The 27,566-nt window shown below is 45.7% G+C and overlaps 1 protein-coding gene across 8 annotated transcripts in view; it reads left to right on the plus strand.

Annotated features, from left to right (window-relative positions):
• Positions 1–27,566, plus strand: part of FRY (FRY microtubule binding protein) — a 425,213-nt gene that overhangs the window by 368,471 nt on the left and 29,176 nt on the right. For 6 of the 8 annotated variants that reach the window (XM_047755896.1, XM_047755892.1, XM_047755890.1 and 3 more), the window contains 11 exons: positions 2,938–3,125; positions 4,431–4,525; positions 6,029–6,636; positions 7,524–7,621; positions 7,977–8,147; positions 11,462–11,602; positions 13,665–13,844; positions 15,940–16,101; positions 18,515–18,589; positions 21,331–21,501; positions 25,014–25,022. In XM_047755896.1, the coding sequence (XP_047611852.1) occupies positions 2,938–3,125; positions 4,431–4,525; positions 6,029–6,636; positions 7,524–7,621; positions 7,977–8,147; positions 11,462–11,602; positions 13,665–13,844; positions 15,940–16,101; positions 18,515–18,589; positions 21,331–21,501; positions 25,014–25,022 (1,898 nt within the window). The remainder of the gene's footprint in view (positions 1–2,937; positions 3,126–4,430; positions 4,526–6,028; positions 6,637–7,523; positions 7,622–7,976; positions 8,148–11,461; positions 11,603–13,664; positions 13,845–15,939; positions 16,102–18,514; positions 18,590–21,330; positions 21,502–25,013; positions 25,023–27,566) is intronic. The other 2 variants (XM_047755891.1, XM_047755894.1) reach the window with 1 other exon arrangement.

Consider the following 27,566-nt stretch of genomic DNA (forward strand, 5'->3'; position numbering starts at 1 on the left):
CAGCCTTGCAAACTGGTTTTTAAAAAAAAAAAAAAAATTTGTGATAAAATGTTTTTGGCTTTTTTTTTTTTTCTTTCAGCTGCACCCAAGGTATATGGAAGTTCCCGGGTCAGAGATCGAATCCAAGCCACGGCTGCAACCTATGCCACAGCTGAGGCAGCATCAGATACTTTTGTAACCCACTGGGATGGGCCAGGGATTGAACCCCTGACTCATCAGCCACCCAAACCGCTGTGGAGACATTGCTGGATCCTTAACCCACTTCGTCACAGCAGGAACTCCCTGTTTCTGGCTTTTAAAGTATTTGCTGACAAGTCCTGTGCCGGGGACCACTCCATATTCTGAAAGCAGTCTGATTCTATTTAGATGAAGTACCATCGCACTATTTAAGCCCTTAGCTGAATTCCATTCAGAGTCAGCTTGGCCTGGGCTGATACGTGCGTGAAATTTTAATTTGGTTCCTCAGCAAGATGCAGCAGCTATCTCTGCCTTTTTTTCATACAGCAGGCTGCCCCTAGTAAACACAGCTCACCTGCCTCCTGGCTGCTCTGGTCATTAGCACGTTGCACAGTTTGAAACATTCCAGATTAGCCACATCTCTTTTCATTATCAGAGGATTACTAAAAAATGAAAAATGTTGCTAACCTGAATTTGGAAAGTTGTTCCAGGAATAGGATTGTCCTTTTTCATTTTGAGTTTTCCCCTTTGGAATTTCTTTGGAATATTAAGGCTGCCTATATTGGTACGTCCCCCACTTGAAAGTCACTTCATAGCCTAAAGGAAGACATTCGTGATGCATGTGAGCCATGCATTCGTGTAAAGCCCTTGATTGTATGAAGATACTCAAAGATGAGAAAACATATGATTGCCTTATAACATATTCTCAGAAGGTGTTTCAGGCTGCTTAGAAGATGCTCATCTTTTCACCTCTTGCCCACGATGTTTTTTCCCACCACAATTTCCTTGTAAATTGCTGCTTTCTGCCTGTTTTCGGTGCGAACACTCGTGTTAGTCGGGGTAGCATAACTGCTATGACACATAACCCCCCACAGCCCAGAGACCTAACACAATGGCTGTTTCTGGATCACAAAACAGTTCAAGGTGGGTGTGCGGGAGGCCGCCTTCCACCGGCTGCTTCCCCAGGGTCCCCAGCCCCTTCCTTGCTGGGGCTCTGCCACCTGCTAGGCTAGGAGGTCTCTGCTCAACCCTGGGTCCGTCAGGCAGGTGGAGAAGGAGTGCGTGGAGGATTACTCGGGAGGAGTGGCCTCGTGTGTGAGGTCCAGTGCTTCTTCCCACATCCCAGTGGCCAGAAGTCAGGCATGGTTCACACCCAACTGCAAGGGGGGCTGGGAAATGGAGGTCCACTGTGTGGCAGAGAAAAGGAGGAGTTTTTCTTATCTCTGCCACCTGTTAAATAGCTTTTCCCAAAGGACATTGTCTTGGGTGCGTGCGTCGGGGGGGGGGTAGTTTCTCCGACCCTGCTAGTAGAGTTCTAGACATGTGATTTAAATACACTTTTGTTCAGTGCTGGGGACCTAACCCCACATATAAAATGGCTTCAATAGGAAAATATGTTTTGAAAAGCAAAATAAAGATGAGAAAATCTATTTTGAAACATGGTCCATTCATACAGAGTGAACTGCCTTATGGGTTAAGTCCTGTAGTTCCCACCCTGAATGTGGCTGAGTCCATTTTCCAGGCTGGCAGGTTTATCCTGCAGGAACATTTTCTCATACCATCCACGAACGCATCCTTGAGCTCCAACAGCCAAGCGGCCACTGAGAACAAAAACACTGCAGTATCCCCCTGGTCCCCTTCCGTGGGAAAACCAGAGGTGCCCCAGAGCCCTTCCATCCTGGAGACAGCCCACGTGGCTGTTGTCAGCGTGTCCTCTGACTCTCGCAGCCTGGCTTTCTCCCTGTAAAAACGCACAGCAAGTGGGTGGTTTAATGGCCCAGAATCCAATCTGGACTCTCCCTTAGGTTTTTTGGTTTTTGGGTTTTTTTTTTTTTTTTTTTTGCAATTTCTTGGGCCACTCCCTCGGCATATGGAGGTTCCCAGGCTAGGGGTCTAATCGGAGCTGTAGCCACCAGCCTACGCCAGAGCCACAGCAACTCGGGATCCGAGCCGAGTCTGCGACCTACACCACAGCTCATGGCAACGCTGGATCCTTAACCCACTGAGTGAGGCCAGGGATTGAACCCGCAACCTAATGGTTCCTAGTCGGATTCATTAATCACTGCGCCACGACGGGAACTCCTCCCTTAGGTTTTTGTTTCCATCTGATCAAACGGTTTTCTCATGGCTGCGATTACCTTCATGCTGTTGGAAGAACACATATTCAGGCCAGAGTTGAAGGGGTGCCCGCCACCTGTGCGGTGCCTGCATCTCTACAGCTGCATGTTCATGGACCATTCCAGCTGTGCTGACCGCTGGCCAGATCCCCTAGCCGCTTTCCTTTGCGTACACGGGTCCTCTGAAACGCTGTTTGTAACAAATTCCCTCCTGCACACAGGAGAGGGAGGGACTGTGCTATGTCAAAAGCAGGGCAGTAGAACAGTGTCACAGCGGCGCACGGAGACAATAACACATCCGTGAGCGCGTGTGTCAGGCACTGCACTCGCACTTGTCAAGTTGTTGGGTTTTTCCCCTCGACTCTCTGGAGGTAGATGCCGTTGTGCACAGGTCCAGACAAGCAAACACGTTCATGAGAATTCGTTTCTTTCCCAGCGTCCCAAGCCCCGACCCCCAAACCAGGACCCCCTGGCTCCAAAGCGTCTGACTCTTTCTGCTGCACCCCGCCGCCTTGGCTGCTTATTTTAACACGGTTGCTTTTGAAGCGAGTGGCCCCCGGCGGTGGGCGCGTGCAGCCAGCCTGACGTGTCCCGGGGGCGCGTTCCCGAGGGGAGGCTCACCCGCTCTCGGCCCCGTGCCTAGGTTTCCACCTGGAGCAGCACCTGAGTGAGGTGGCGCTGCAGACGGCGCTCGCCAGCTCTTCCCGGCACTACGCCGGCCGGTCCTTCCAGATATTCCGCGCCCTCAAACAGCCCCTGTCCGCACACGCCCTGTCGGACCTCCTGTCCAGGCTGGTGGAGGTGATCGGCGAACACGGCGACGAGATCCAGGTACGGAAGGGCAGCCCGCGCACGGCTCCTAACCTCAGCTCCAAGATGGGGGGTACCCCTTTCTTGGAACCGTTCTTCTTCTCGCCAGTTACCCCGGCCATTTGGACCTGTATAATTTATTTCAGGTTTTTAAATCTTTTAAATCTTTGAACATTTAAAAAGATTTTAAAATTTCAAATCTTTGAACATTTAAAAAGATTTTAAAATTCTAGAGGTTGACCTCATCACTCCAAGGAGCCCTGTTCTAGAAATTCGGTGGACAGTTCTATTGAGCCAACCACAGATATCCGTTGGTGACTCGGTCTTCCTTTTTTTTCTTCTGCCCTCACGCCCTCTCTCCCTTCCCTCCCTTCTCTCTTTCTTTCTTGTTGTTGGTGATTTTATTTCGCAGGAACTGGGGGAGGTGTTAGTCTTCTTACTACCAACCCAGGATGCAGTCGTGTGGTCTCCCTGCCCAGAGAAGGGAAGGGATCTCCACTGTATCCACAGAAAGCAGCAGCTGTGTCTGCATGGTTAGCCTTCCATAAACTGAGAAAAGCTAGAGAAATAATGGAGAAGACTAGACTGGGGACCCCAGAGCTGGAGCAGCTGGGCATGTGGAAAGCCAGGGGCGTTACAAGCTCTGTTGCTTGGGCCAGTCCCTTCTTTGCCATCAAAAATATTTCTGCATCACCAGGGACCTGCAGGCCCATAGACTTTAGCTGCTTTTCCTCCTCCTGGCCACTAAAAGGACACTTTAAAATGCCCCTGGGGAGCTCCCTTGTGGCTCAGTGGATTAAGGACCTGGTGTTGTCACTCCAGCGGTTCAGTTTGCTCTTTGGCATGGGTTCGATCCCTGGCCCAGGAACTTCCACATGTCATGGGTATAGCCAAAAAAATAAAACACACCCCCAAAACACCCCTGAGACACAGCCCTTCTCACACTTCATCTCTCAATCTCTGGCTTCCAGACATTGCCCTTCTGTATTTCAGATGCCCACTGTCCCCCTCAGCAAAGGGCCATGCGTGCCCCCTGCCCCTGCCATAGCCTTGCCCCTCCCTGATGGATTTCCAACGAGATTGGCCTGTTGAAGACCTCACACCTAGGGAAAATGAATCTTCATCATTATCTGCTACCTCCTAAGCCACTTGAATGTCTTAAGTGGCCTCCAAAATTTGTCGGCTTTGTAAATTCAAGTAGCCATGACTGTCTAGCTTTCAGCGATATGGCTGTTACGTGATGAAGTTTGCGTTACCTGAATTTCTCGTCAGGAAGTGAACAGTAGTTATCAGCAGTACAGAATGTTGTCTTTGCGTGTTTGGCAGGGCTATGTGATGGAAGCCCTCCTCACCTTGGAAGCTGCGGTGGATAACCTGTCTGACTGCTTGAAGAACAGCGATCTCTTAACTGTGTTATCTCGGTGAGAATCCGCTTAATGATATTTTGACATCACATACACTGTGCTGAATATTCGAGAGATGCCTGGACTCTGAGCAAAGTCTAAAGAACAAATCTAGTTTTTGAAGTCTGTTTATGACCCAAGAAAGTATGTGTGACATTTCCTTAAGTTTAAAAAAAAAAAAGGAAGTTACCACACACCACACATATATACACAGTATATAAGTATTTTAAAACATCAGAAAGATAGACAATAAATGGTATTTCTACATAATACAGCTGTTCATGATTTTTCATGTCCCATTTCTTTGAGTATTTTTTCAAATTTTATGTAATTGTCCTATGTATTACATTTGTAGAAACAAACTATTATTTTCAAATGAATGCATTTGAAACTCATGTGATCCATCACTATAAAAACTGTTGGAATAAATGTTGATTTTACTTGAAGAAATTTCTACCTTCTGATCGGCCTTTTTTATTTTCTCATTCCTTTTGCTCTTCCCAATGTTTAATAACTCACTTCGAATCATTCATGATTTCATATTCTGTTTGTGTAATTAAACTCATCTTGAAATTGAGTCAGTAATGTTATGTCACATTGGGCCTTGTTTCATTTTTTAGATGAGCGTTTTTATGGATAGGTAATTGTAGTGTGATTACTAACATCATGCATATTTATCCATATAAACTTACAGATAAATCTAAATGAGTAAATTTTAGCAAGAATGTTGATTAAGAGTTTTATCTTTTCAGCCTAAAAAAGATTTAGAAGTCATTTTTCAGAAATTTTATAAGTGCAGAAAACTTCTTTGACGCAAACATTTACTTTTTTCTTTCTAGGTGTTTCTTTATCTGTTCTTTTTTGCCAGTTAATAGACTATTAACATTTGTACCTATAGGCACACTTTATCTCAGAATTATTTCTTACCCAAATTCAAACAAAAAATCAATGAAAGAGCCATTCCCATTGTGGCAGAAACCAATCCAACTAGTATCCATTAGGATGAGGTGTGATCCCTGGCCTCGGGTTAAGGATCCACCTTTGCCATGAGCTGTGGTGTAGGTTTCAGACATGGCTTGGATCTGGTGTTGCTCTGGCTATGGCATAGGCCAGCAGCTGTAGCTCTGATTCAACCCCTAGCCTGGGAACCTCCATATGCCATGGGTGTGGCCCTAAAAGGAAAAATATAATAGCAATACTAAAGAAAGATCAGTAAACTTTACAGCCACCTGCTTATTTCTTAAACTTTTCAATAGGTGGAAATCAGTATTCACTTTTGTTCTTTGTTGTTGGTGAGGGTTATTCTGATTTAAATTTGCTTTTCACAGTTTTAGATTTAAGAATAAGGAAACATATTCCTTTCAGTTTAAGAATATGGAAAAAAATGAATAGAAAGTAATACTAGTAATACTTCCAAAGAGTGGTTTCCCTCCCTTACTGTTTGTGGGGGGATCTTAAAAGGACTGGCTTTTCACTGAAGCATGTTGACTTCCTGTTGAACTTTTTTATTTTTATACCCAGCTCTTCATCACCAGATTTAAGCTCGAGCACTAAACTAACAGCGAGCAGAAAGAGCACAGGACAGCTTAATGTGAACCCCGGGACAGCCAGCGGCAACACAGCAACTGCAGAGCGGAGCCGGCATCAAAGGAGCTTCTCTGTGCCCAAGAAGTTTGGTGTCATTGACCGATCCTCAGACCCTCCTCGGAGTGCCACCCTGGACAGAATTCAGGCCTGTACCCAGCAAGGCCTCTCCTCAAAAACCAGAAGCTCATCCTCCTTGAAGGATAGCCTCACGGACCCATCACACATAAGCCACCCAACCAACCTGTTGGCCACTATCTTCTGGGTCACTGTGGCCTTGATGGAATCTGATTTTGAATTTGAATACCTAATGGCCTTAAGGCTCTTGAACAGACTGCTGGCTCACATGCCACTCGACAAAGCTGAGAACCGAGAAAAACTCGAGAAACTCCAGGCGCAGCTCAAGTGGGCGGACTTCTCGGGGCTGCAGCAGCTACTGCTGAAGGGCTTCACCTCCCTCACCACCACTGACCTGACCCTGCAGCTTTTCAGTTTGCTGACACCAGTGTCCAAAGTATCCATGGTGGATTCATCCCAAGCCATCGGTAACGCCCACATCACTCACTCGCTTAGGTTCTGGCTGTGGCTGGGCTCACGTTTCATGTAATAAGACATTGTGGGCTTAGTGTTTTGAAGGATTCTTCTTCAAAATGGCTCTTTGGGAATACCTTGTTTTTTCTTTCAAAATGCTACCTAAATCTTAACTCTGTATATTGTGGGAGATATTTTTTAAAGCAATAGCATAAAAGAGGCAGGAGTAATACATAAGATAGTGGTCATGGCTTTATGTTTTCCAGATGGAATGACAGACTGAGTTAGTTTATTCCATTGCTCTTGAACAGACAATTTTCTCTCTTTTCTTCACTCTTAAATCTCTTATTTTTCTTAGCCTTTCTTTTCCTCTTGAAAGTTCCCTATGATTTTGAATTAAGCCAAATCAGCAAACAAGATTTTTAATGTCATGGCATGTGGTCCAGAATTCTTTCCAGGAGGCTGAAGCTTAACCCAGTGGAATTAAGCTACTGCTCATCATTTTAAAGAATCTTTCTGATGAGATGACGAATGCTTAAATTGATTGGCCTATGTCTTCTCAAAAGTGGTTTTCCTTAAAATACATTTTTGGATAAAAATTTCAAATGAGTGCTTCAGTTCATTTTAATCTGCTTTTAAAAATCTGTGCCAATCATTCTTATTTGTGACAGTCCGTAACAGGACAGCCACTGTACCTGAAACTTAAAAATCGACCTCAGTGTCTCCTTTGATCTGGTGCCACTGCGACTGTACGTTTTTCCTGAATTCTGTATTCAGATTAAAGCTGCTTCAAGGGATGGGTTTACTTCACCTCAGAATAAAATCTGACATATGCCTTCCCTCCGTTAATGGTTATGTTGCGCCATATTCATCTATCTCCATTTTATCTTCTCTAATCCAGGGTTTCCACTGAATGTCTTGTGTCTTCTGCCCCAGCTGATACAGCATTTTGAAAACCCCAATCAGTTCTGTAAGGACGTAGCCGAAAGGATTGCTCAGGTAAGCCTTCTGGTCTCACCCTCAGGCAGATCCATACCAGCCCTGAAGAAGGCCCCCTGTTGGACAGAGATCGCCAGGCTCAGACAGGGCAGTGACTTCGACAAAACCCAAAAAGAGTACCTGCTATCACTAGTAACTCACATCTCTGGGTGGCTGATGCACGTGGTCATTGCATTACGGACTCACCAGGTAGAAGAAATGGGTGAACATTCAATTCCTAGGCACTTCTGCAACTACCCCCAAAAATGGATCCATCAATCTGCCATAGGCTGCTGGGGCGTAGAGCAAAATTTGCTAACATGTCTTCCTCTTCATTTGGCTCCTTTATCCCTGATCGATTGTCTTCTTGTAAAAGGTTTGTTTGGAGGAGAAGAACCCCAAACTTTCCAATCTCGCCCACGTCATGACTCTCTACAAAACGCACAGCTACACGAGGGACTGTGCCACATGGGTGAATGTGGTCTGCCGTTACCTGCATGAAGCCTATGCCGACATCACCTTGAATATGGTTACCTACTTAGCAGAGGTAAGCCCTTCCATTGAGGATAAACTCTTATTTCTAGGGGTAAAATACGTCTGTGGAACTGAGAAGAGTCTTAACTTCGTTTGCTGATCGCCTGTTACTTATTGTCAGAGCTGTTGCATGGAGTCCTTTAGAATTCGCACAGCAACCCAGCAAGGGAGATATTATTATAATATCTACATCTGGGGTTCAGCCAGGCTGAGACATCAGCTCTCGGTTTAAGGTGCAGAGACGGCCTTTGAAGGGAGATACGGCTGCTTCCAAAGCTTAAACATCTTTTTACTGCCCTGATACCTATCAGCGTATGGCAGAGACAAGGAGACTCTATCCTAATTGTTGTGGGTATTCAAGTCTTACTTAAGGAGTTATTGTGTGGCTTGATATGTTAACGGTTGGTTGCTCTGAACTCATTAACAAAGCATATATTTTGGGGGGAAAAGCAGACTTTTTGTCTTCATCGTTTGTGGTTGTTTTTAAAACCAGGGTGGGGTTTTGTCCTCACACCAGTGCGTCCCTAGCACATTTGTCACAAATCCCTCCTCTGGGAGTTCCCGTCGTGGCTCAGTGGAAACGAATCTGACTAGCATTCTGAGGATGCAGGTTCGATCCCTGGCCTCGATCAGTGGGTTAAGGATCCGGCATTGCCGTGAGCTGTGGTATAGGTCACAGACACGGCTCGGATCCTGTGTGGCTGTGAGATAGGCCAGTGGCAACGGCTCCAATTTGACCACTAGCCTGGAAACCTCCATTTGCCCTAAAAAGACAAAAAAAATAAAAAGAAGAACAAATCCCTACTCTGACTTCTGTATACATTGGTGCTAGAAATACACAGCACGTTGGGCGGGTGATGAGATGGATTCTGTTTAGCACCCCCACACCCCAACGGGCTTCCTATCCAAGGTCAGGAAATCCATGAGGCGAGTGATTGATAGCAGTCATTTTATTTTAGCATTTTCCGCATTGCTTTTCCTTTCTGCACAGGCATGCGTGCCTCTTGCCAGGGCTTTTTCGGAAGTGAGGACAGTCCCTTCTGATTTTTCTTGTAGTTGGCTCACCAATTCAGAGTGCAGATAGGTTAAGAATTGATTGTTTTCTGAGCAAGAGAACTTTGTCTAGATACTCATGTTGCAACAGAAGAAAGGGTGGGGGAAAATGTAATTGTAATGTATACATGTAAGGATAACCTGACCCCCTTGCTGTACAGTGGGAAAATTAAAAAAAAATTAAAAAATTAAATAAAATAAAAAGATTGTTTTCTGAAAGGCTACGACTGAAAGCCTCTGCCTAGAAGAAGGTAGCTGCCCCCTCCATCCGCAGGATCTTGACTTGCAACACGGATCGGCAACACTGAGCCGTATTCAGACCATCAGCAGCCAAGGAGGCATGTGCTCTTTCACACGCCCACCCCTGCCATTGAAAGAACCCCTCTTAAGTGCCACCCTGCTGCTTTTGACCATCACCTTGGTCACATCTGTCCCTGTGAGAGTTGCTAAGCAAGCAGACACATACCTTAGCACACAAGAAGTACCAGAGTAAACAGCCCACATTCGCTGCTTACCAAGGTGGCCAATGCCTGTTTTAAAACAATGGGAAGTGGGAGATGGCAAGGAGGCACGGTTTGTTTGATTCACCAGATGTAAAAGTTTCAAAAAGACAGATGGGATGTGGTCTCTGCATCCGGTGGAATATTGATCAGGCTTAATCAGGAATGAGGTACTGACACCTGCTACGACGGAGATCAACCTTGAAAACACGCTGAGTGAAGTCAGCCAGACACAAAAGGATGCATATTATATGATTCCATTTATGTGAAGTACCTGTGTCCTCATGTGTTAACTGATATTTCCTTTGGCTACTTTTGATGTGGGATTTCAGCATTTATTTGAATCATGTCTATTAATGAACAGTAACCTTCTTTCATGATATTGGTCATATCAGCTTTCTCATTGCTTTCCTTCCCTGTTTGAAAATATCGTTGATTTTTTTTTTCCTGATGGTAAAAGCAATATGTATTCATGACTGGAAATTTGGAAGGTACAGATAAGTTAAAAAGAGAGAGAAGAGGAGTTCCCGTCATGGCGCAGTGGTTAACGAATCCGACTAGGAACCATGAGGTTGCGGGTTCGGTCCCTGCCCTTGCTCAGTGGGTTAACAATCCGGCGTTGCCGTGAGCTGTGGTGTAGGTTGCAGACGCGGCTCGGATCCCGCGTTGCTGTGGCTCTGGTGTAGGCCGGTGGCTGCAGCTCCGATTAGACCCCTAGCCTGGGAACCTCCATATGCAGCGGGAGCGGCCCAAGAAATAGCTAAAACAACAATAACAACAACAACAACAAAAAAAAAGACAAAAAAAAGAGAGAGAGAAGAAAGATTATCTAAAATAATATTACCTAGAAAAAAACACTATGAACATTTTGTTGGGTTTGTGTCCCATGTTATTTCTATGTAACACGCATGCATTCCCATCAATGTCAGCATCATCTGTTACGGAGAAATTGTCTGTCCTCCCTCTTGCTCTTCATATCATCTGATCTCCGTCACTGTTTTTAAAAATATCAGTCTACTTACTATGTGATATTGCATCATACAATTTACCACAATGTATGTATCCATTTTGCTAGTGTCTAACATTTAAATTGCTTACAGAGTTTCTTGTTTTGTGGGGTTTTTTTTTTTTTTTTACCCTTATACATATTGCCTTGATAAAATCTCATGCTAAATTTTCATACTGCTCTCTTGGTTTTGGGAAAGTTCCTCAAAGTGCAGCTCCCATTTCAAGTGATATGAACCCTTTCATCAGTCTTGATCACAAGTGCCAGATTATCCAATTTACATTTCCACTGATGTGTGAGAAAACTCCCCTGAGGGAGTTCCCTTGGGGTGCAGCTGTGGAGTCGGTTGCAACTGGGTAGGGGGTTCAATCCCTGGCCGGGAACGTCTACATGCCACAGGCGTGACCCCTTCCCCCTCCCCCCAAAAAAAGCCAGATACACCTCTTATATCCTCACCAACACTATCATCAGTTTCTAATCTTTGCCACTTTGATAACGGATAATGGATCTTTTGTTTCCTTTGTAAATTTCAGTAGTTAGTGGTCTGCGATGCTTTTGAGGTTTCCTTTGTTGTATCCCATCGTGTGACTATCATAGTCCTGTGTTCAGACCCACCTGCATTGCCTTTGGTCGTATGTCCGTTCTTCAGGAGTTAGAACCTCCTCTTCCCTCCTATGGAAATGCTCCGTCGTAAAGGTCCTCGGAGGCCTTGGTGCCGTTGTGTGCAAGTCTGGTGTGAACTGACTCTGAGCTTTGCCCCCCCCCCAGCTGCTGGAGAAGGGTCTCCCGAGCATGCAGCAGCCCCTCCTGCAGGTCATCTACAGTCTGCTCAGCTACGTGGACCTTTCCGGCGTTCCTGTCAAGCAGTTCAACGTGGAAGTTCTGAAGACCATTGAAAAATATGTGCAAGTGAGTCTCTGAACCAGGATGTTTCCAGCGGGTCATTCCAGAAAGACCGAGCCTTTGTGTGGAGCTCGTGCTTGGCCACGGGGCTCTGCGGGTGCCGGGCTGTGTGTCCGTTCGCGAGTAGATGCAGCACAGTGAGAGCAGCCAGGCTGGTGGCTGACCACACCCTGAGGGGGCTACCGGGGAGAGAGACAGGACCTTGCCCGGTACATCCCTGGGCCTTCAGAGACAGGACCAGGCCCGGTACACGTCTCTGTCTCCTGGACTTCTGGGCCAGATGTTGAAAGCACACTCCTGGCTGGGAGCGTAGGGTCTTGCTTCTATATAGACTCCTATTTAAAGAAGGCGAAGGAAGAAGTGACTTTTCCGTGCCTGGTTCTAGGCCAGCTCTTGCAATTGCGGCGAGTTCCTTTGGAAGTTAAAGTTGTCACTTAGTTGTAACTTAGGTTAAGAACTTGGCAGGCGTGTATTTGAAAATACTCTGGGGACAAACATAGTACATTTAGTTTCCGAGTTCAAGGGTAATTAATGTAGGCTTTCTCTGATTAAACTCATTTGACTAAGACATACGATTTTTTGGTAATGATTTTTACTTTTTCCGCGATAGCTGGTTTATAAGCCACACAATTGGAAACTTTTTTTTCCATCCGCACTTCACCAGTCACATTACTTGCAGAAATGCTTTAATGCTAAAAATGATTTTAAGGCTTTTTTTTTTTTTTTCCCATGGCATTGCTCCAGTAATTGTTGTACCCCATGCTAGGCATTAACACTTTCTCACTTTACACTCACAAGAGACAGAGGGTCAGTTCACATCTCTCTCTAAATCATGTGCCCCTAGTTTAAAAAATAGTCATTGTTTTCTTAGGCCACCCATTCTTAGGCCTGTGGGCCATCCCCCATACTCAGTACCTTCTCTTGGTGGCTAATTTCATATTCAAACCATAACGTTCCCTGGGCAGAATTTAACAATGGAGGAAATGTCTTTTATTTCATGCACTTTTATCCCAAGGCCTAGTTAAAAAGTAACTTTTATCAGCTAGGTTTATTTATGTTCAGTGTTTTTTGTGGGAGAGGTGCCCTGAGTCGGCCTGGGGGATACAAAGATGGTAAAATAAAGTGAGAGTCAACAGGAGGAGAAGGAGTTTGATAAAGCAAGGAGGAGAGGAAGGGCATTCCAGGATGAGGGAATAGCATGAGGAAAGGCACAGAGGCTAAGAGGCCTTGCCTGGTTTGGGGAACTGCAAGAGTAGAGCAGTCGGTGGGGAGAATGACCCCCACTCCCCACCCCCCAGGCCTGGCTTAAAGAGCATGGCCTCCACTGTCCACCAGGGGGAGCCCTTGAAGGAGTTCAGGCAGGGAAGTGGCTTGAGCTGAGGAGTTCTAGAAAGATCACTGTGACTGGAGTGGGTCTGATGGACCCCAGGAGAGGCTGCAAGCAGGGAAACCAGTTAAGAGGCCATTGAAATTGTCCCGGCATAGGCCAGAGAGGATTCAGCTGAGCCAGTGCCGGCAGAAATGGAGAGGGGGGAACATGTTATCAAGAGGGAGGGAAAGAGGGGGAGTTTAGAGTGGCTCCCAGAGGCCTGGGTCAGGACGGGAGCCAGCTAAGGAGCAAGAGGAGGAGGCCAGGCATCCAGGAGGCCAATGGAGCAGGAAGAGCCAGAGAAGAAGGGGGAGGAAGCCCGGAAGTGAAGGTGGGGGAACCTGGGGAAAGAGCCAGAAGTCAGTAGCGGAAAATAGAGTGGGGTTGTCGGGGGTCGTTGGTTCTTTGTTTTGTTTTGTTTTTCAAGTCGAGGAGATAGATACCTCATGAGCAGAAAGGGTACCTTGTTACTTTAAACGTTTACTTATTTGAATATGGACAAGACTGGCCTTTTTTATTTGCTTGTTTCCCAAATGTAACTTGTCTTATATATAAATCATCTTTCTATGTCGTTGGCCATTTACTTATCGTGGAACGTACTGCAGTGCTTTGAATCAGTGGGTTCTGACTGGTCGTAAGAAGTTTGGGTAGCTAGTGGCCCATTGATCTTTTTCAAATGAGATTATTTTTAACCATCAGAGTGTTCACTGGAGGGAAGCTCTGAATATCCTGAAGCTGGTGGTGTCTCGATCTGCCAGCCTGGTTTTGCCTTCCTACCAACACGGTGACCTTTCAAAGATGGACATACACCGAGTGTGGACGAGTGCTTCCAAGGAATTACCTGGGAAAACCCTGGACTTTCACTTTGATATTTCAGAGGTATGTTAACTATTTCTGTAAACTTTCGCATGAATATACGGTGCAGGGGTCAAAATTAGTTGCCTGAAGAGGGAGAGACTTACTTTACGGTTATGTCAAAGGAAAGCTGTCAAGGCCTAGGTTAGGGTCACTTTTTTAAGAACACGTTGAGTGTCATAGTCCCTGGGGCTCTTATTTGGCAGCTTTTAAAAATAGAAGCAACCTCTGTTATATAAAAATGATTCCCGGAAGTCCCCACGTGGCCCAGAAGATTCAGGATCCGGTGTTGCCGCAGCTGTGGCACAGGTCGCAACTGCATCGTGAGTGCGGCCAAAAAAAAATAGAATCTTCCAAAAAAGATAAGTTTAAAATGGAATGATCTGAAGTATTTTAAACCATGACCTTCCCTCATTCTTTATCTGACAGCTGTCATGTGCTATCTTATATCCGCAACCCTGTTCCCCGAGCTGCAGTCAAACCAGCAAATGGCTGAGATTTCCAGGAATACAGAATCTGCCTTTATGGTTGCTTCTCCAAGACACATGGCTTTTGAAAATAGTAAAAGTCAAAATTCTTGACTTGAGAGAGGGGTGGGGAGTGTGGGGGGAAGCACCTATGAACTAAGTAGCCTGGAAGAAAAGAGGACAGAAAAGAGTCAGATGTATCTGCTGGTCCATGAACGAACTTTGGGGAGGCTCGTATTTAACTATTTTCATCTAAGATGTAAAAATACATTTGCTTTCCTATCTCTCCTACCCCAGGACCCATAATCCCCCCAAAGCGGAAAGTACAGTCTCTCCATTTTGCAGCCAGGATCTGTACAGTGTGTGGTGCGTGATAGGTGCTTCATAAATCTTCCACAACTTCCGCAGTACCGCTGAAAGAATTAGTTCACGAAAGGAATAAACTAGATCTGCTTGCATTCATTAGGTGGTAGCCAGATTGGGTCCCCCCCCCCGCCGCCCCTGCTGCAGTGTCTCATTGACCTTTCATCATTTCAATACTCAGGGTGAGCTATTTTGTTGCCATTGGGATATTTAGAGATAGCGAATCAATATTTTTCAATTTGTACCCTTTTTTTTTATATTGCAGGGTGGGCAGGGGGAAGCTTACTCTTTGACTTAAGTTTATTCTCTTTCCAAAAGGTACAGAAAACCTTAGCCGATCACCTGCATGCCCCAGAGATCAGCTGCTCCAGAACAGTGGGCCTTGAGGACAGGGGGGACAGGGGGAGAAGTAAGCCAGTGTCTGCCATCTCTGAATGGAGGCCTAGGAATGGGTCTCTGTGGACACCCCGCTGGGGCTCAAATTTGGGAGGCCCTGCACCACTGTCCCCCCTCTCCCCAGGCCACCACACTCCAGGAGTCTCAGGAAGTGAAATTTCTGAAATGTTGCCCCAAAACCTGGCCCTGACCTCATTCAGTTAAATAACTGCAAAGATATAAATAGTTTAAAAAAATTTCTAAGTCATTGGAAGTGTGTCAAGATGGGCCATTACAGATTGGGACAAAGGGAAGAAATTTTGGTCTTCTTTTAAGAAATTCTTTTAGGAGTTCCCATTGTGGCTCAACGGAAACAAATCCAACTAGTATCCATGAGGGCCCGAGTTCGATCTCTAGCCTTGCTCAGTGGGTTAAGGAGCCAGCATTGCTGTGAGTGGCGGTGTCGGTCACAGAGGCAGCTCGGGTCCCACGTGGCTGTGGCTGTGGCGTAGGCCACCAGCTGTAGCTTGGATTCGGCCCTTAGCCTGGGAACTTCCATGTGCCTCGGGTGCAGCCCTCAAAAATTCTCTCAAGCTGAAACATGTAAAGATTGCCAATGGGCTTTCCTGCATGTTTTCCCTCTAATTTTTAGTCATTTCTAAAGTGTGTTTAGGAGGAAGCAATTGGATTTATTTTCAGCTGCTAAAAAGGGTGGGAAACGGTTGGAGATGCAACATGGTTGAGACTGTGCAGGCAAACATAAGAAAGATGAGCCTCCTTGTACCACTGAACGCCTCTGATCTCAGTGGTCCTCACATAAGCGGCTCTTGGCGGCTGCTGGGGTCGCGCGGTCTGTGAGCCCCGGAGGTGGGAACGGGACGGAGAAACGTGTGCTTGTGTTCCTGCCTCTGCAGACGCCCATCATCGGAAGGCGATACGATGAACTGCAGAGCTCCGCTGGCCGCGACGGGAAGCCCAGGGCCATGGCCGTCACCCGGAGCACGTCCTCCACCTCGTCGGGCTCCAACTCCAACGTCCTCGTTCCTGTGAGCTGGAAAAGGCCGCAGTATTCTCAGGTACCGTCCCCGAGTTCCAGGGTCGGAAGGCCGCTTGGGGACCTGTTGACCCCCTGGCCGTGTGAGAGGAGACTCCGACCTTCGGCTTTAGACGTGAGCCCTTCAGCGACGAGGTGGTGGCTTTGCTCTTTGAACAGTTTGTGACATCGAGTTGAGATCTGCTGCCCTGTTGCTTCGTCTCAGCGGTCCTCCCTCTCGTGAGGCCTGGGCGATGAAATCTGGTGTCTTTCACACACTTGAACCCTCTCTGCCGCTCACCCAGATGAGCCCTCTTTTCTGCAAATACACCCTTCGCTCTCCCAACCAGTCCTGTACACCAGGGCCGCCCGCCTGGTGACCACTCTGGCTGCTGTCGTGCTAGCCAGCCTCCGGTCTTGGGCTCCTGCACGCTGAGCCCTGGGGAGCATTGCTGGCACCAAGGCGTCTCGGTGGCCCTGTTATCCCTAGTCACTCTGTGGGTGACCGTATCACAGTGATGATATCACTGGACGTCCTGCCAGGTAAAACCCCTGCATTATTCACGGCTCTTTTGGTGGCTTGTGCCAGACGCCCCGTGTAAAACTAGCCTGCGTGGAAAAGGAATGCATCAACTAACTCCTGCAGGGTGGCTTTCGGCAGAGCCGCTGCCAGCACACAGAATCCCCGGCCCCTTCCTCTCCTCCCTGTTCCCACCTTTGCTTCCCAAGTCTTGGCCCTGCCTTCCTCTCTGCTGACGTCACTGTCACGCAGACTCAGTGGCACCAGCGACCTCTGGCAGCTCCACCTTTACATGGTCTTGGGCTCCGGGGATGGCAGGACAGGGGCCCTCGCTCCCCCACGTCCACAGCCGTGCCAGTCGAAGGAGTCTTGCAGTATGTGTGAGGGGAGGCAAAGCCCCATTTGGTGGGAGAAGAGCTGCTCCCAAGATAAAAAGAGGGACTGCGTTCCCCGAAGACAGAAGTGAGTGCCCCGCAGAGACCAACCAACCTGTCCCGTGTGTGCCCCACAGGACACAGCCTCGTGCTCCTCCCGCTGCCTCTGAATAGAGAAGCTGCCCTGCTTTCCTGGGGCTTTGAAAAAAAGAAGAAAAACGTACAGCCCCATTCCCTGTTCCGTCGTATCGATTCCTTCCCCGAATTGTAAAATGCCCTCTAAAACACAAGGACATAGGTTAGTGAATCTCCTGCCATCCTTCGACATCAAGGCCCTCCTGTCCTTGACCTTGAAATGACACTATCCTGAGTGTCCCTTGTGCAATTTAAAAAGAAGGGTGCAGGGGCGCGAGTTCCATGAGGAAAGAAAATCTGTGCGTGGTAATGGCCTCCCTGTGGTCTCCATAGTGACTTAAATCAGATTAAAAGGGAAAATATCATTTTCAAGAGATTAGGACGCTTGCTCGAAAAGCAGCTCTGAAGCACAGTAACGTCCTTTCGGTCTGGTTACTCATCCTTCTCGCCCTCAATTCACCCATCATGCTGGGACCTGATGTATCCATGTCATTAGAAAATGGGGTGGTTCGTAGAAGAATCCCCGGGCTTCAGGGACTGGAAAGTCGAGTTTCCGAAGAAAAACAAAAGGAATCGAATCTGTTTGACTCTAGGAAGACTACACTGAGAAAGCTTGACTGTAGCCTACAAAGAGTTGACGTTTTTAATTCTGCGGAAAATAAGTTAGCCTCCCTCTTGAGGCAAATAGATTTGTGTTGTGACATAGTAGATTTTACTTAGGTGTAACGGAAAGCCTTACTTAATGCTGCAAGCTGTCGCCCACGGGAAGAGATGGCCCAGGGGAGTGATGAGTATCTGCCTAAGAGATGAAGGCTTGATTCTCACATCCCCTCCCTTGGGAAAACTTAGATCAGCCCTTGTCCAGGAGTAACATAACCTGAGCCTCATTTTAAAGTTTCTAGGAGTTTCCACTGTGGCTCAGTGGGTTAAGGACCCATTGTAGTCTCCGTAAGGATGTGTGTTCAAACCCTGACCTCTCTCAGTGGGTTAAGGATCTGACATTGCTGTGGCTATGGTGTAGGCTGGCGGCTGCAGCTCTGATTCCACCTCTAGACTGGGAACCTCCATATGCCCCAGGTGTGGCCCTAAAAAGACCAAATCAATAAATAAATATATATTTCTGTGTAATTTTTCTAATAGTCACCTTTTGAAAAAAATAAAACAAAATGGGCAAGAGTCATCTCAATAACATATTTCGGTTAATGTAATATACCTAAAGTATTGTTTTTCAACCCAATCAATATTTCATAATTATTGATGAGATATTTTACCTTCTTTTTTCATACCTTCTCTGTGCATTTTCCATCTCCATTCTCACTGGCCCCATTCCAGGTGGGTTAGGCCTGTGTGGCCAGTGGCTGGAGTGTTAGAACAGATTGGATCACAGGACCCCATGATGAAAACCTACCTGTGTGTTTCTTTTCCAGAAGAGGACGAAAGAGAAGTTGGTTCATGTCCTTTCTCTGTGTGGCCAAGAAGTAGGACTAAGCAAAAATCCATCCGTAAGTTCTTTCATGAATCACGCTTATTTTGGCTGCATTATCCTGTTTATCTTTGGTATGTTTTTGCCTCGGGTCATATAGTTTAGAGGACCCAACTAGGAAGTACGAGTATGGTATCCACCATCCAGTTCAATCTCTAGATTATTTCTCTCCACACTGATTTTTTTCTTTTTTTTTTTTAGGGCCATGCCTGTGGTATATGGAAGTTCCCTGTCTAGGAGTCAAATCGGAGCTATAGCCGCTGGTCTACGCCACAGCCACAGCAACACCAGATCTGACCCGCATCTGCGACCTACACCACAACTCACGGCAACACCAGATCCTTAACCCACTGAGTGGGGCCAGAGATCAAAGCCGCATCTTCATGGATGCTAGTCGGGTTCACTTCCACTGAGCCACAGCGGGAACTCCCACACTGATTTTTAATCTACTTTGTTCAGGAAGTAAAAGATGTCATTGGCCATTTGCTCTGGTTTGTCTGTAAATCAAAACTCGGTCATTGGAGTTGCCTTGTAGCACAGCAGGTCGAGCATCCAGAATTGTCACTGCAGTGGCTCACATTGCTGCTGTGGCTTGGGTTCATTCCCAGCTCAAGAACTTCCACATGATGTGGGTGTAGCTAAAATTTTTTTTTAATTTTTAAAAATTAAAAACTCGGTTGTTTTCATTTTTTGCTACCTTGGTTTTTTTTTTAAAGTATGTCCAGACTTCCTTAAAATATGTATATATCACTATCTCCTGCATCACCACATATGATACACGCTGCTTTGGGGTATAATTGTACTCTCTGTACACACATCTCTTGCTCCAATATCAATGTTTTACTCTCATGTATGATAAAGGTGAAAATAATGATACACTATCATGGTTTTTTGGGCTATAAACTTCCACTGGGGTTGCAGTTAAAAAAAAAAAAAAACATGCCATTGGGCTTTGGAATAAATGAATAAGTGAAGTATTAGCAGCTCGCTTCTGAAGCTTTTATAAAATTTAGAAAATCCAAATTGTGTGGGTGAGTATATTGTAGCAAAAGCAATTAAAAAAAAATCTCAGCAGTAAAAACTCCACCAGGTATTTTTATTTCATCTGTATCACAGCATCGTTATTCATAACCAAAAAAGAAACTAGCAAACTAAATAACTTCGCCAGCCAAGTGAGGACTAGCACACAATTTCTCTGTAGAGCTACTTTGAAAATTGCAGAATGTATGTACTAAGGCAGCTCACAAGCAGGCGAAGTAGAAGAGACTCATAGACACACGCTAAAGTGCAAATTGCTATTTTCTTATCGCCTGGGAATATGCCCCAGCCAGCGGTGTGGCCTCCGCTGATGTCACCTTCTGAGCGTTATTGATCAGTTTGGGTTTGCTGCTGCCCCTCTGACCTCCTTGAGGGCAGAGGGACGAGGAGACAGAGGCAGAGGCAGATGGAGCTGCCCAGCCCACACGGAAAAGGATCAGAAGCCCTTTGCCTCTGCAGCCCAGCACAACCAGCCAGGGCCTTTCTTACGGCTGCAGTGGGCACACTTTCTCCTTTAGATCCACACTGCCTGCTTCTGTGCTGAGGCCTTTCTAGCTAGAAAGGTTTACCCAGACTGTATTACAAATAAGAGAAGCAGCACTAACTGGGACGGGGAGCCCTCAGCTGAGGAAATCCGAATTCTGGTCTCTCATCTCTCCAGGACCACTGGCTGCTCCTCCGTGCTGCTTCCCTCATATACCCATTTGCAGTCTCTGTACCGCCCGTGAGTCTTGGACTGTTTATGGGGACATAGTGCTATGTCTATTCTTAAACCGAGAGGGGGAAAGTATATGTAAAATCCATTCACTCCTTTTACTTTTGAGAGACATTCGTTATATTTAAATTCTTACCAGTGACTTGCTTATTTTCAAGAAGGACCAAGACGTTGCCGTGGTTAAACAAAGAATACTCCTCATGTTATTGAACCTCTCCATCAGGCGAGGTTGACGTCCGTTTGCACTCTTATTTCTACGGAGTTCTATGAAAATAGCCCAAGTGACGAGAACTTATACCTAGAAGTTAATTGTAAAAGCCAAACATACCAAAATTTCAATAGGAAAACACTTTTGTTTCTATCAAGAGGACAGGAATTGAAGCAGGAATTATGTGCACTGCCGCTCAGCTCTCTCCTGTCGTTCAAATGAACCAGGGCTGTGCGTTTTCAACTTCTATTTCATTTGCCCTAGCAGTTCCTCGTTTATTTCTAGAAGGGTTCAATCCTTGGCTCCTGCACATTCATTTTTCAATAACATAGCTTGGCATCAGTAGTTCTTAGACTATGACATGGTGAGATGTACGTGGTGTGTGTGTCTGTGTGTGAATGTGTGTACTTTCGAACCCCAGTTCAGCAACAGTGGAAAATTTGCTGGACTGCTGTCGTCTGTGAACACACCCTCCGTTGTCTGTCTGTCTGTCTGTCTGTCTGTCTCTCTCTCTCTCTCACACACACACACACACACAAAGGTAGGATCCAGTCTTTATTAGGAAGCAGCGATTTGACTTGCACATTTTCCCAGTGCCTGAACTTGCGTCTTTGCAATGAGTGTAATCTGGAGGCACCTGTCCAACATAAATAATAGAAGAACATTCATTCTAAAAATACCCGCTTGAGGAATTAGGTGTGTGCTGGAAACAGTGCCGTGAGGCGCCAGTGATGGTTTTGGAAGCGCACACACGACCGCAGGGCGCGCGGCGTCTCAGGCCAGGGCTCTCGCCCCGCAGGTGATTTTCTCGTCGTGCGGGGACTTGGACCTGCTGGAGCACCAGACGAGCCTGGTGTCGTCGGAGGACGGCGCCCGGGAGCAGGAGAACATGGATGACACCAACAGCGAGCAGCAGTTCCGGGTCTTCCGAGACTTCGACTTCCTAGACGTGGAGCTGGAGGACGGAGAGGTAGGGCAGGGGCGCGGGCAGAACCATCCACCTGGCCCTTTCCTTACTTACAAAACTGGTTTACCTGCTCCGTAACACGTTCTTTCATTGGAAAGCTGCCAACTTTCTTCTGAATCAACTTATTCAAAGGGAGGGCAGCTTAACTTGAGCCACAGTCACCACGCCCTTCCCGTCTGAGCCCAGGGCCAGAGCTGCCAAGCTCTTCCTACATGGCAAAGGTCTGACTTTGAAGGATCACACAGAGACTCTGTGTGTGTTGTGTCCAAAGGTGAACTTGAAAGGAAAAAAAAAAAAAAATTCAAGGTCTGAGCCTGTTGACCAGGGCCTGGGCAAGACATAGTAAGCATTTCAGTTTTAAAGTGAAATTGCCCTGATGTGATAACCGGCTTGCCTGCTCAGCAGGTGATCAGAGCCGGAGGGCCACAGCATCTTTGTGCTGATGGATGCAATCCTTGGAACCTGGCTGAACATCCAGGGGCCCTTGGCTCTGCTTCTGGTTGGGAGCTACCATTCCCAACACCTGGAGCAGCTGAATTCACGTCTCAACAGGCAAATGCAGATCCATGTATTTGAATAATCATCATGGTAATGAGAGCCTTTCAGTTATGAGTCATGTTTTTGAAAAGTGAGATCGGAAGGAGGAGCATCATTTCAGTAGCTCGGGGGGGGGGCAGGTTCCAGCTGAGAGGCAGTCTCCTGCCTCCTGGGATGGACACTGAGCTCCCTGAAGTGAGGCTGGCGTCTGGTGAAAAAACGCCTGGTACCCCGCCTGGCACGTGGTACTGCTCCACGTACCTGAGCTCAATTTAACTAAGCACACTCTACTTTCTAGACAAAGAAAGGGCTTTCTGCTAGTCATTCAGTTAACACGGAGGCCCAAATGCAAAGCCGATCATATCCAGTGGCTGGTAGGCACCTCCGAACTTAACTATAACCTCACGGGAAATGATGCTTCAGGGAGCCGCTTACCTTCCCTAAAAGGATGTGATGGCTGACCTGTCCACTTGTGTCCAGGTGAGCCATCCGCTTAGACCGACTGCCCTGGCCATCTCTGACCACCAGGGAAAGTCCTGTCTTCAGAATGGAGGCTCTTTTCTTTACCAGTCCCTTCCCTGGAAAACCAGTTTACCAGACCCAGTTCTTAAAAGAGTATAAAGACACTGACCGCAAGGTATCTTTAAAATGTGTCAGCTTTTCACCTTGAATTGTTTTCAAACCAGTAAAAAGGACTGCAGAGTTTCCGTTAACCATAATTAGTGATGAAGGAGTCGGCCAATAAATGTGGTGAGAACTGTCTAAAAATGTTTAATGCAAAATACCCCTGTTTTGAATACTTTTGCAATGAGCCAGAGGTAGGTGGACTGTCAGAAGATTAGCTTCCTGTTTTGAGCCCTTGACCTAATCTTTGCTCTTCGACTAGAATGCAACCTTGGGGACCTACTCCCCTCTGAAGTTAAACTAGGGAGAGGAACATCGATGAAACAAGAGAGGCATCATGTTTTGGTCTCAGCCAAAGAAAAATGGATGATGGGAGGGGCCCTAGCAAGAATGATGTGGAGGAATCAGACACAATTTCAGAACAGCTAACAAATTTAATTTCAATCAAAATAAAGTAAGGAAAACCTTAGACGCCCATCACTGGAAAATAAACATTATACTCATGTTTTCCAGGGATGATAAAATGATGAGTACTTTGCCTTCCTTCTAGCATTCTCCCTATTGTCCCAGCCAACAAGAACTAAAAAATCATAGTGATTGGAGTTCCTGCTGTGGTGCAAGGGGACCGGTGGCATCTCTGGAGCACCAGGAGGCAGGTTCGGTCCCCGGCCCGGCACAGTGGGTTAAAGGATCCAGCACTGGAGTTCCCATCGTGGCTCAGTGGTGAACGAATCCAACTAGGAACCATGAGGTTGCAGGTTCCATCCCTGGCCTCGCTCAGTGGGTTAAAGATCCGGCACTGCCATGAGCTGTGGTGTAGGCCGCAGACACAGCTCTGATCTGGTGTTGCTGTGACTCTGGCGTAGGCCAGCGGCTACAGCTCCAATTCAGCCCCTAGCCTGGGAACCTCTATATGCCGTGGGTATGGCCCTAAAAAAGACAAGGAAGAAAAAAAAAAAAAAAGATCCATCATTGCCACAGCTGCAGCATCTGTCGCAACCATGGCTCAGATTTGATCCCTGGCCTGGGAACTCCATATGCTGCAAGGCAGCCAAAAAAGAAAAGAAGAAAAAAAACATAGTGATTATTTTATCTTGTATGATTAAGATTTATAAGAAACTCAAGAGTGTGAAAGTATATATTTTATCCACATAAAAAAGTCCATTTGAGAAGTGTTTTGTGACTTCTCAGTAAGGTTATATATAATAAGGAATTCTGGTGTGCTTACAGGGCAGTAGAGTGAAAATGCTGGTGCTTTGGAGTCAGGCAGGTCCAACTCTGACTTTCGAATCTGCCACTGGCCCAGCCTAAGCACGGATGCAGCTTCTCTTGGCTTCCTCATCTACAGTATGGGGGTCATTCAGTAGCACCCCCACCCACCCACCTGTAGAATTGACCTGAGGATCAGGAAAGATGACCTATGGACTTCCTTTGTGTCACACCTGGTTAAGGATCCGGCAGTGTCACCACAGTTCCCCAGGTCGCTCCTGTGGCTCAGGTTCAGTCCCTGGCCCAGTAACTTCCACGTGCCATGGGTGAGGCCAAAAAAAAAAAAAAAAAAGGGGGGGGGGGAAGAAGAAAAGAAGGAAAGGAAAGATGACTTATGTAAAGCTTTTAGCATAGTTTCAGGCACATAGTAGGCATTCTGAATGTCTGTTCCTTTGTACCGACATTGGTGAATAATTTCACTATATCCTCATCTGATAAAGGAAAGCATATTTGGCTCCTAGATCAAAACACAGGAAGGAAGGGAGAAAGACAAGGTTTTGTCATGTCTGTTCCTTTTCATTAAATAGTCTCAGAATTAATTGACTCAGACCTGTACCGGTTTGCCTGTGGACATCTCGGAATCGTCCAGAGCTGCTGTGTCTTTGCTATTAATTGCACGTCAGTAGTGAGACAAATCCTGATGACAGACACTTGCAGGTTTGTGGCAGGATCAGGTGATGCCACCTTTTTTCCCAGCTGATGACCCTCATGAGTCTTTGCATGGCCTTTCACGATTTTCTCACAAAGAAAAATTTAGGCATTCCAAAAAAAAAAAAAGTGTGGAGGAGACAGAGGTGGCACTGAGGTGGAAAGCTCTTTATAGAAGTTATATTTACGATTTGTCACCCAGCTACCTCACCCATTACTAAGAGGTTCGGAATTTCTGGTGTTCGAGACTGATTTTTCTCTTTAGGGTTTATGTATCTTTGCCTTTTTTAAACTTGCATCTACTAAATAGACTATGTATTGTTCGCACTGTGAGTTGCTGTTGTTAAAACTAAGACAAATGCACTTGAGTATCTGTCGTATAATCATTTTAAATAGACCTCTTATTTGTTTTTCTATCCATTCAATCTGCTACCCAGGAACTTCAGGTAAGATGATGCTATTTTTACTTCAGATACGCTAGTAGATGTTTTGCGTCATTGCAGATTTATAACAAAATAATTGCTTCTTTCCTCCTTTCTAGAGTATGTATGCCTATTTGCATATTTACACTGAGGAGTGTGTGATAAAAGAAGTATTTTTTTTTTTGGTTGTGCTAGAAGGAAAATATTTTCTAAAGTATATATACAAGATAATTTAAAAATCTTTATATGTCTAGTTCTGGAAGTTGCATGATTATATCTCTTGAGAGAAAGTGAGTTTTTAGACATGATCCCTGGAAATCTTGTAATTTCTGATTTGGTGACTGCAAAGCTGGATTGATTTTGTTGTTAAATTCTTTTATTGAAAGTGAAATCAAGGAGTTCCCATTGTGGCTCCATGATAAAAAGCCTGACTAGTGTCCATGAGGATACAGGTTCAATCCCCAGCCTTGCTCAGTGGGTTAAGGATCTGGTGTTGCCTTGAGCTGGGGTGTAGGTCACAGACGAGGCTTGGATCTGGTGTTGAGGTGGCTGTGGTGTAGGCCGGCAGCTGTAGCTCTGATTCGACCCCTAGCCTGGGAACTTCCATATGCTGAGGGCGCAGCCCTAAAAAGAAAAAAAAAAAGTAAAAATCGACAAGCTGCAGCTAGCAATGTACCACATACAGTTCCTTTTATTTTCTAGGAATTAGGCACTGTCTTTGTGTGGTGACTAAAGTCTCACCCAAATGAGGACCCTCATGCAATAAAAGGGGGTCTGGTAATAATGACACCCAGACACCAGGCATAAGCTGGGCTTATCCTGCTCACACTGAACTTGGATCACCCTGTATCAGTGTCGTATGAACTTACTCTGAGTAGATACATTGGGGGAACATATTTTGACCAGAGTCCATCCATGTTCCTTTCACAATTATTTTGGGAAGTTCCAATATGAAGAAAAAATTATTTCAAAAATATTATTTCCAACAGTTCTAGAATATTCAATTATGAATACTTTCTCATCTCAGTAGAAATCCTGGGTGGTTCTTTAAGCTTGGTAACTGACATATGCAAACTGTCCATCAGGAGTAGTTAGCTATCTTTGAAATTTTCTCACACATAGAAAATCTGACTTAGTGAAACACTGCTTTGGCTTTTGACCTTGTACATAACATAAAATCCAAATCTGACATTGGGTATGAGGAAGCGGGGTGGCTCCCTCAGCAGGGGTATTCCTGTGCCACGAGAAGGCCTGGTGGACTTTTAAGTACCACGGACCTTGGCTTGACGTAGGCTAGGCTGCGGCACTGTTGCACCTCAACCCCTCAGCCACCACCAGGGAAGCAGTTTCGACACCTTTGCCCCTGATGAAGTTATGGCCTCCTCTGGCAAGGTACCCAAATACTCTTCCTGCAAGAAGAGCTTCTCTGACTCCCAGTTCCCTGATTGACTCAGGTCTCACCTGAGCTGCAGTCACATCAACAGCAAGAGCAGTTGATGCTCAGGATCCCATTCTCTGGCCCCAGACGGCTCTGTTTCTCTGCAAGCTCAATGCAGCCCAGGTTCAGTGTGGGAGACTTCCAGCATTCCTGCCGGGATAGTTACACCAACCCATCCACTGATGGGGTACGAGAGCATCAGTTTTGTGAGTCTATGTGTTATAGTTGTTCGTTTCTCCCAGTAATTTTCAGATTCTTCTTTTTTCTCTATATCGTGTTCTCCTTTTCTTTATTTCTTCACACGCTGTGATTTCTTTTTTCTTCTCAGAACTCTTGCCTCTTCCAGAATTTTTTTTTCTTTTTCTTTTTTCTTTTTTTTTTTATACAGCTATTTTAAAATACCAGCAAAACAATCAGCCTTTCTTACCAGGAAAGAAATCATTTGGTGGTAATTTATCACAGCAGTTATAGGTAAAAGGTAGAGATACAGCTACAAATTATGGAAACTATATTCTGAGTCTTCCTCTTATAATCAAATGGTCTAAAGAACAATTATAAGTATAAATGGGATAAATAATGATAATGTCCATATCATATCCAGAATTTGTTCAGGATTCTTACCTGTTGCCTTCCACCATAAATAGCCAAAACAGACTTTGGAAAAGCTAAGTATCTATTTTATGAGAGATCTGTGAGAATGACAAAGTTTGTTTCAGAAGGAGCCAGAAAAAAATAGACCCCTAAAACATGAGGAAAATTCATAGATTTCATGTTCATTAATATTAATCTCTCACTGAAATTATATTATTATGCTATTTACTGAGATCTCATCAAAAAGCCATTTCAGTGAACCATCAGAGTTTCAAAGGGATAGGATTCTGCGCTAGACTTTATTCATATCACCAGTTTGCTTTACTTTTCACGGTGAGAAAAACAAAACCCAGATTCATTTTTAGAAAAGGAAATGGCACGCTCATCACATATGCGTATTTAATATCTGACGGTTTGCAGAGAAAATCCGAGGTATATCTAACGTCTTTCTCGAGCACTGCCATTGCCATAACTTAGTCCAGTTCGCAGAACACACGTGAAATTCAGCCATCATCCTCGGTACCGGGTCAGTCCATTCA

This window comes from Phacochoerus africanus, chromosome 13 (genome assembly GCF_016906955.1).
Source record: "Phacochoerus africanus isolate WHEZ1 chromosome 13, ROS_Pafr_v1, whole genome shotgun sequence".
Taxonomy (NCBI): domain Eukaryota; kingdom Metazoa; phylum Chordata; class Mammalia; order Artiodactyla; family Suidae; genus Phacochoerus; species Phacochoerus africanus.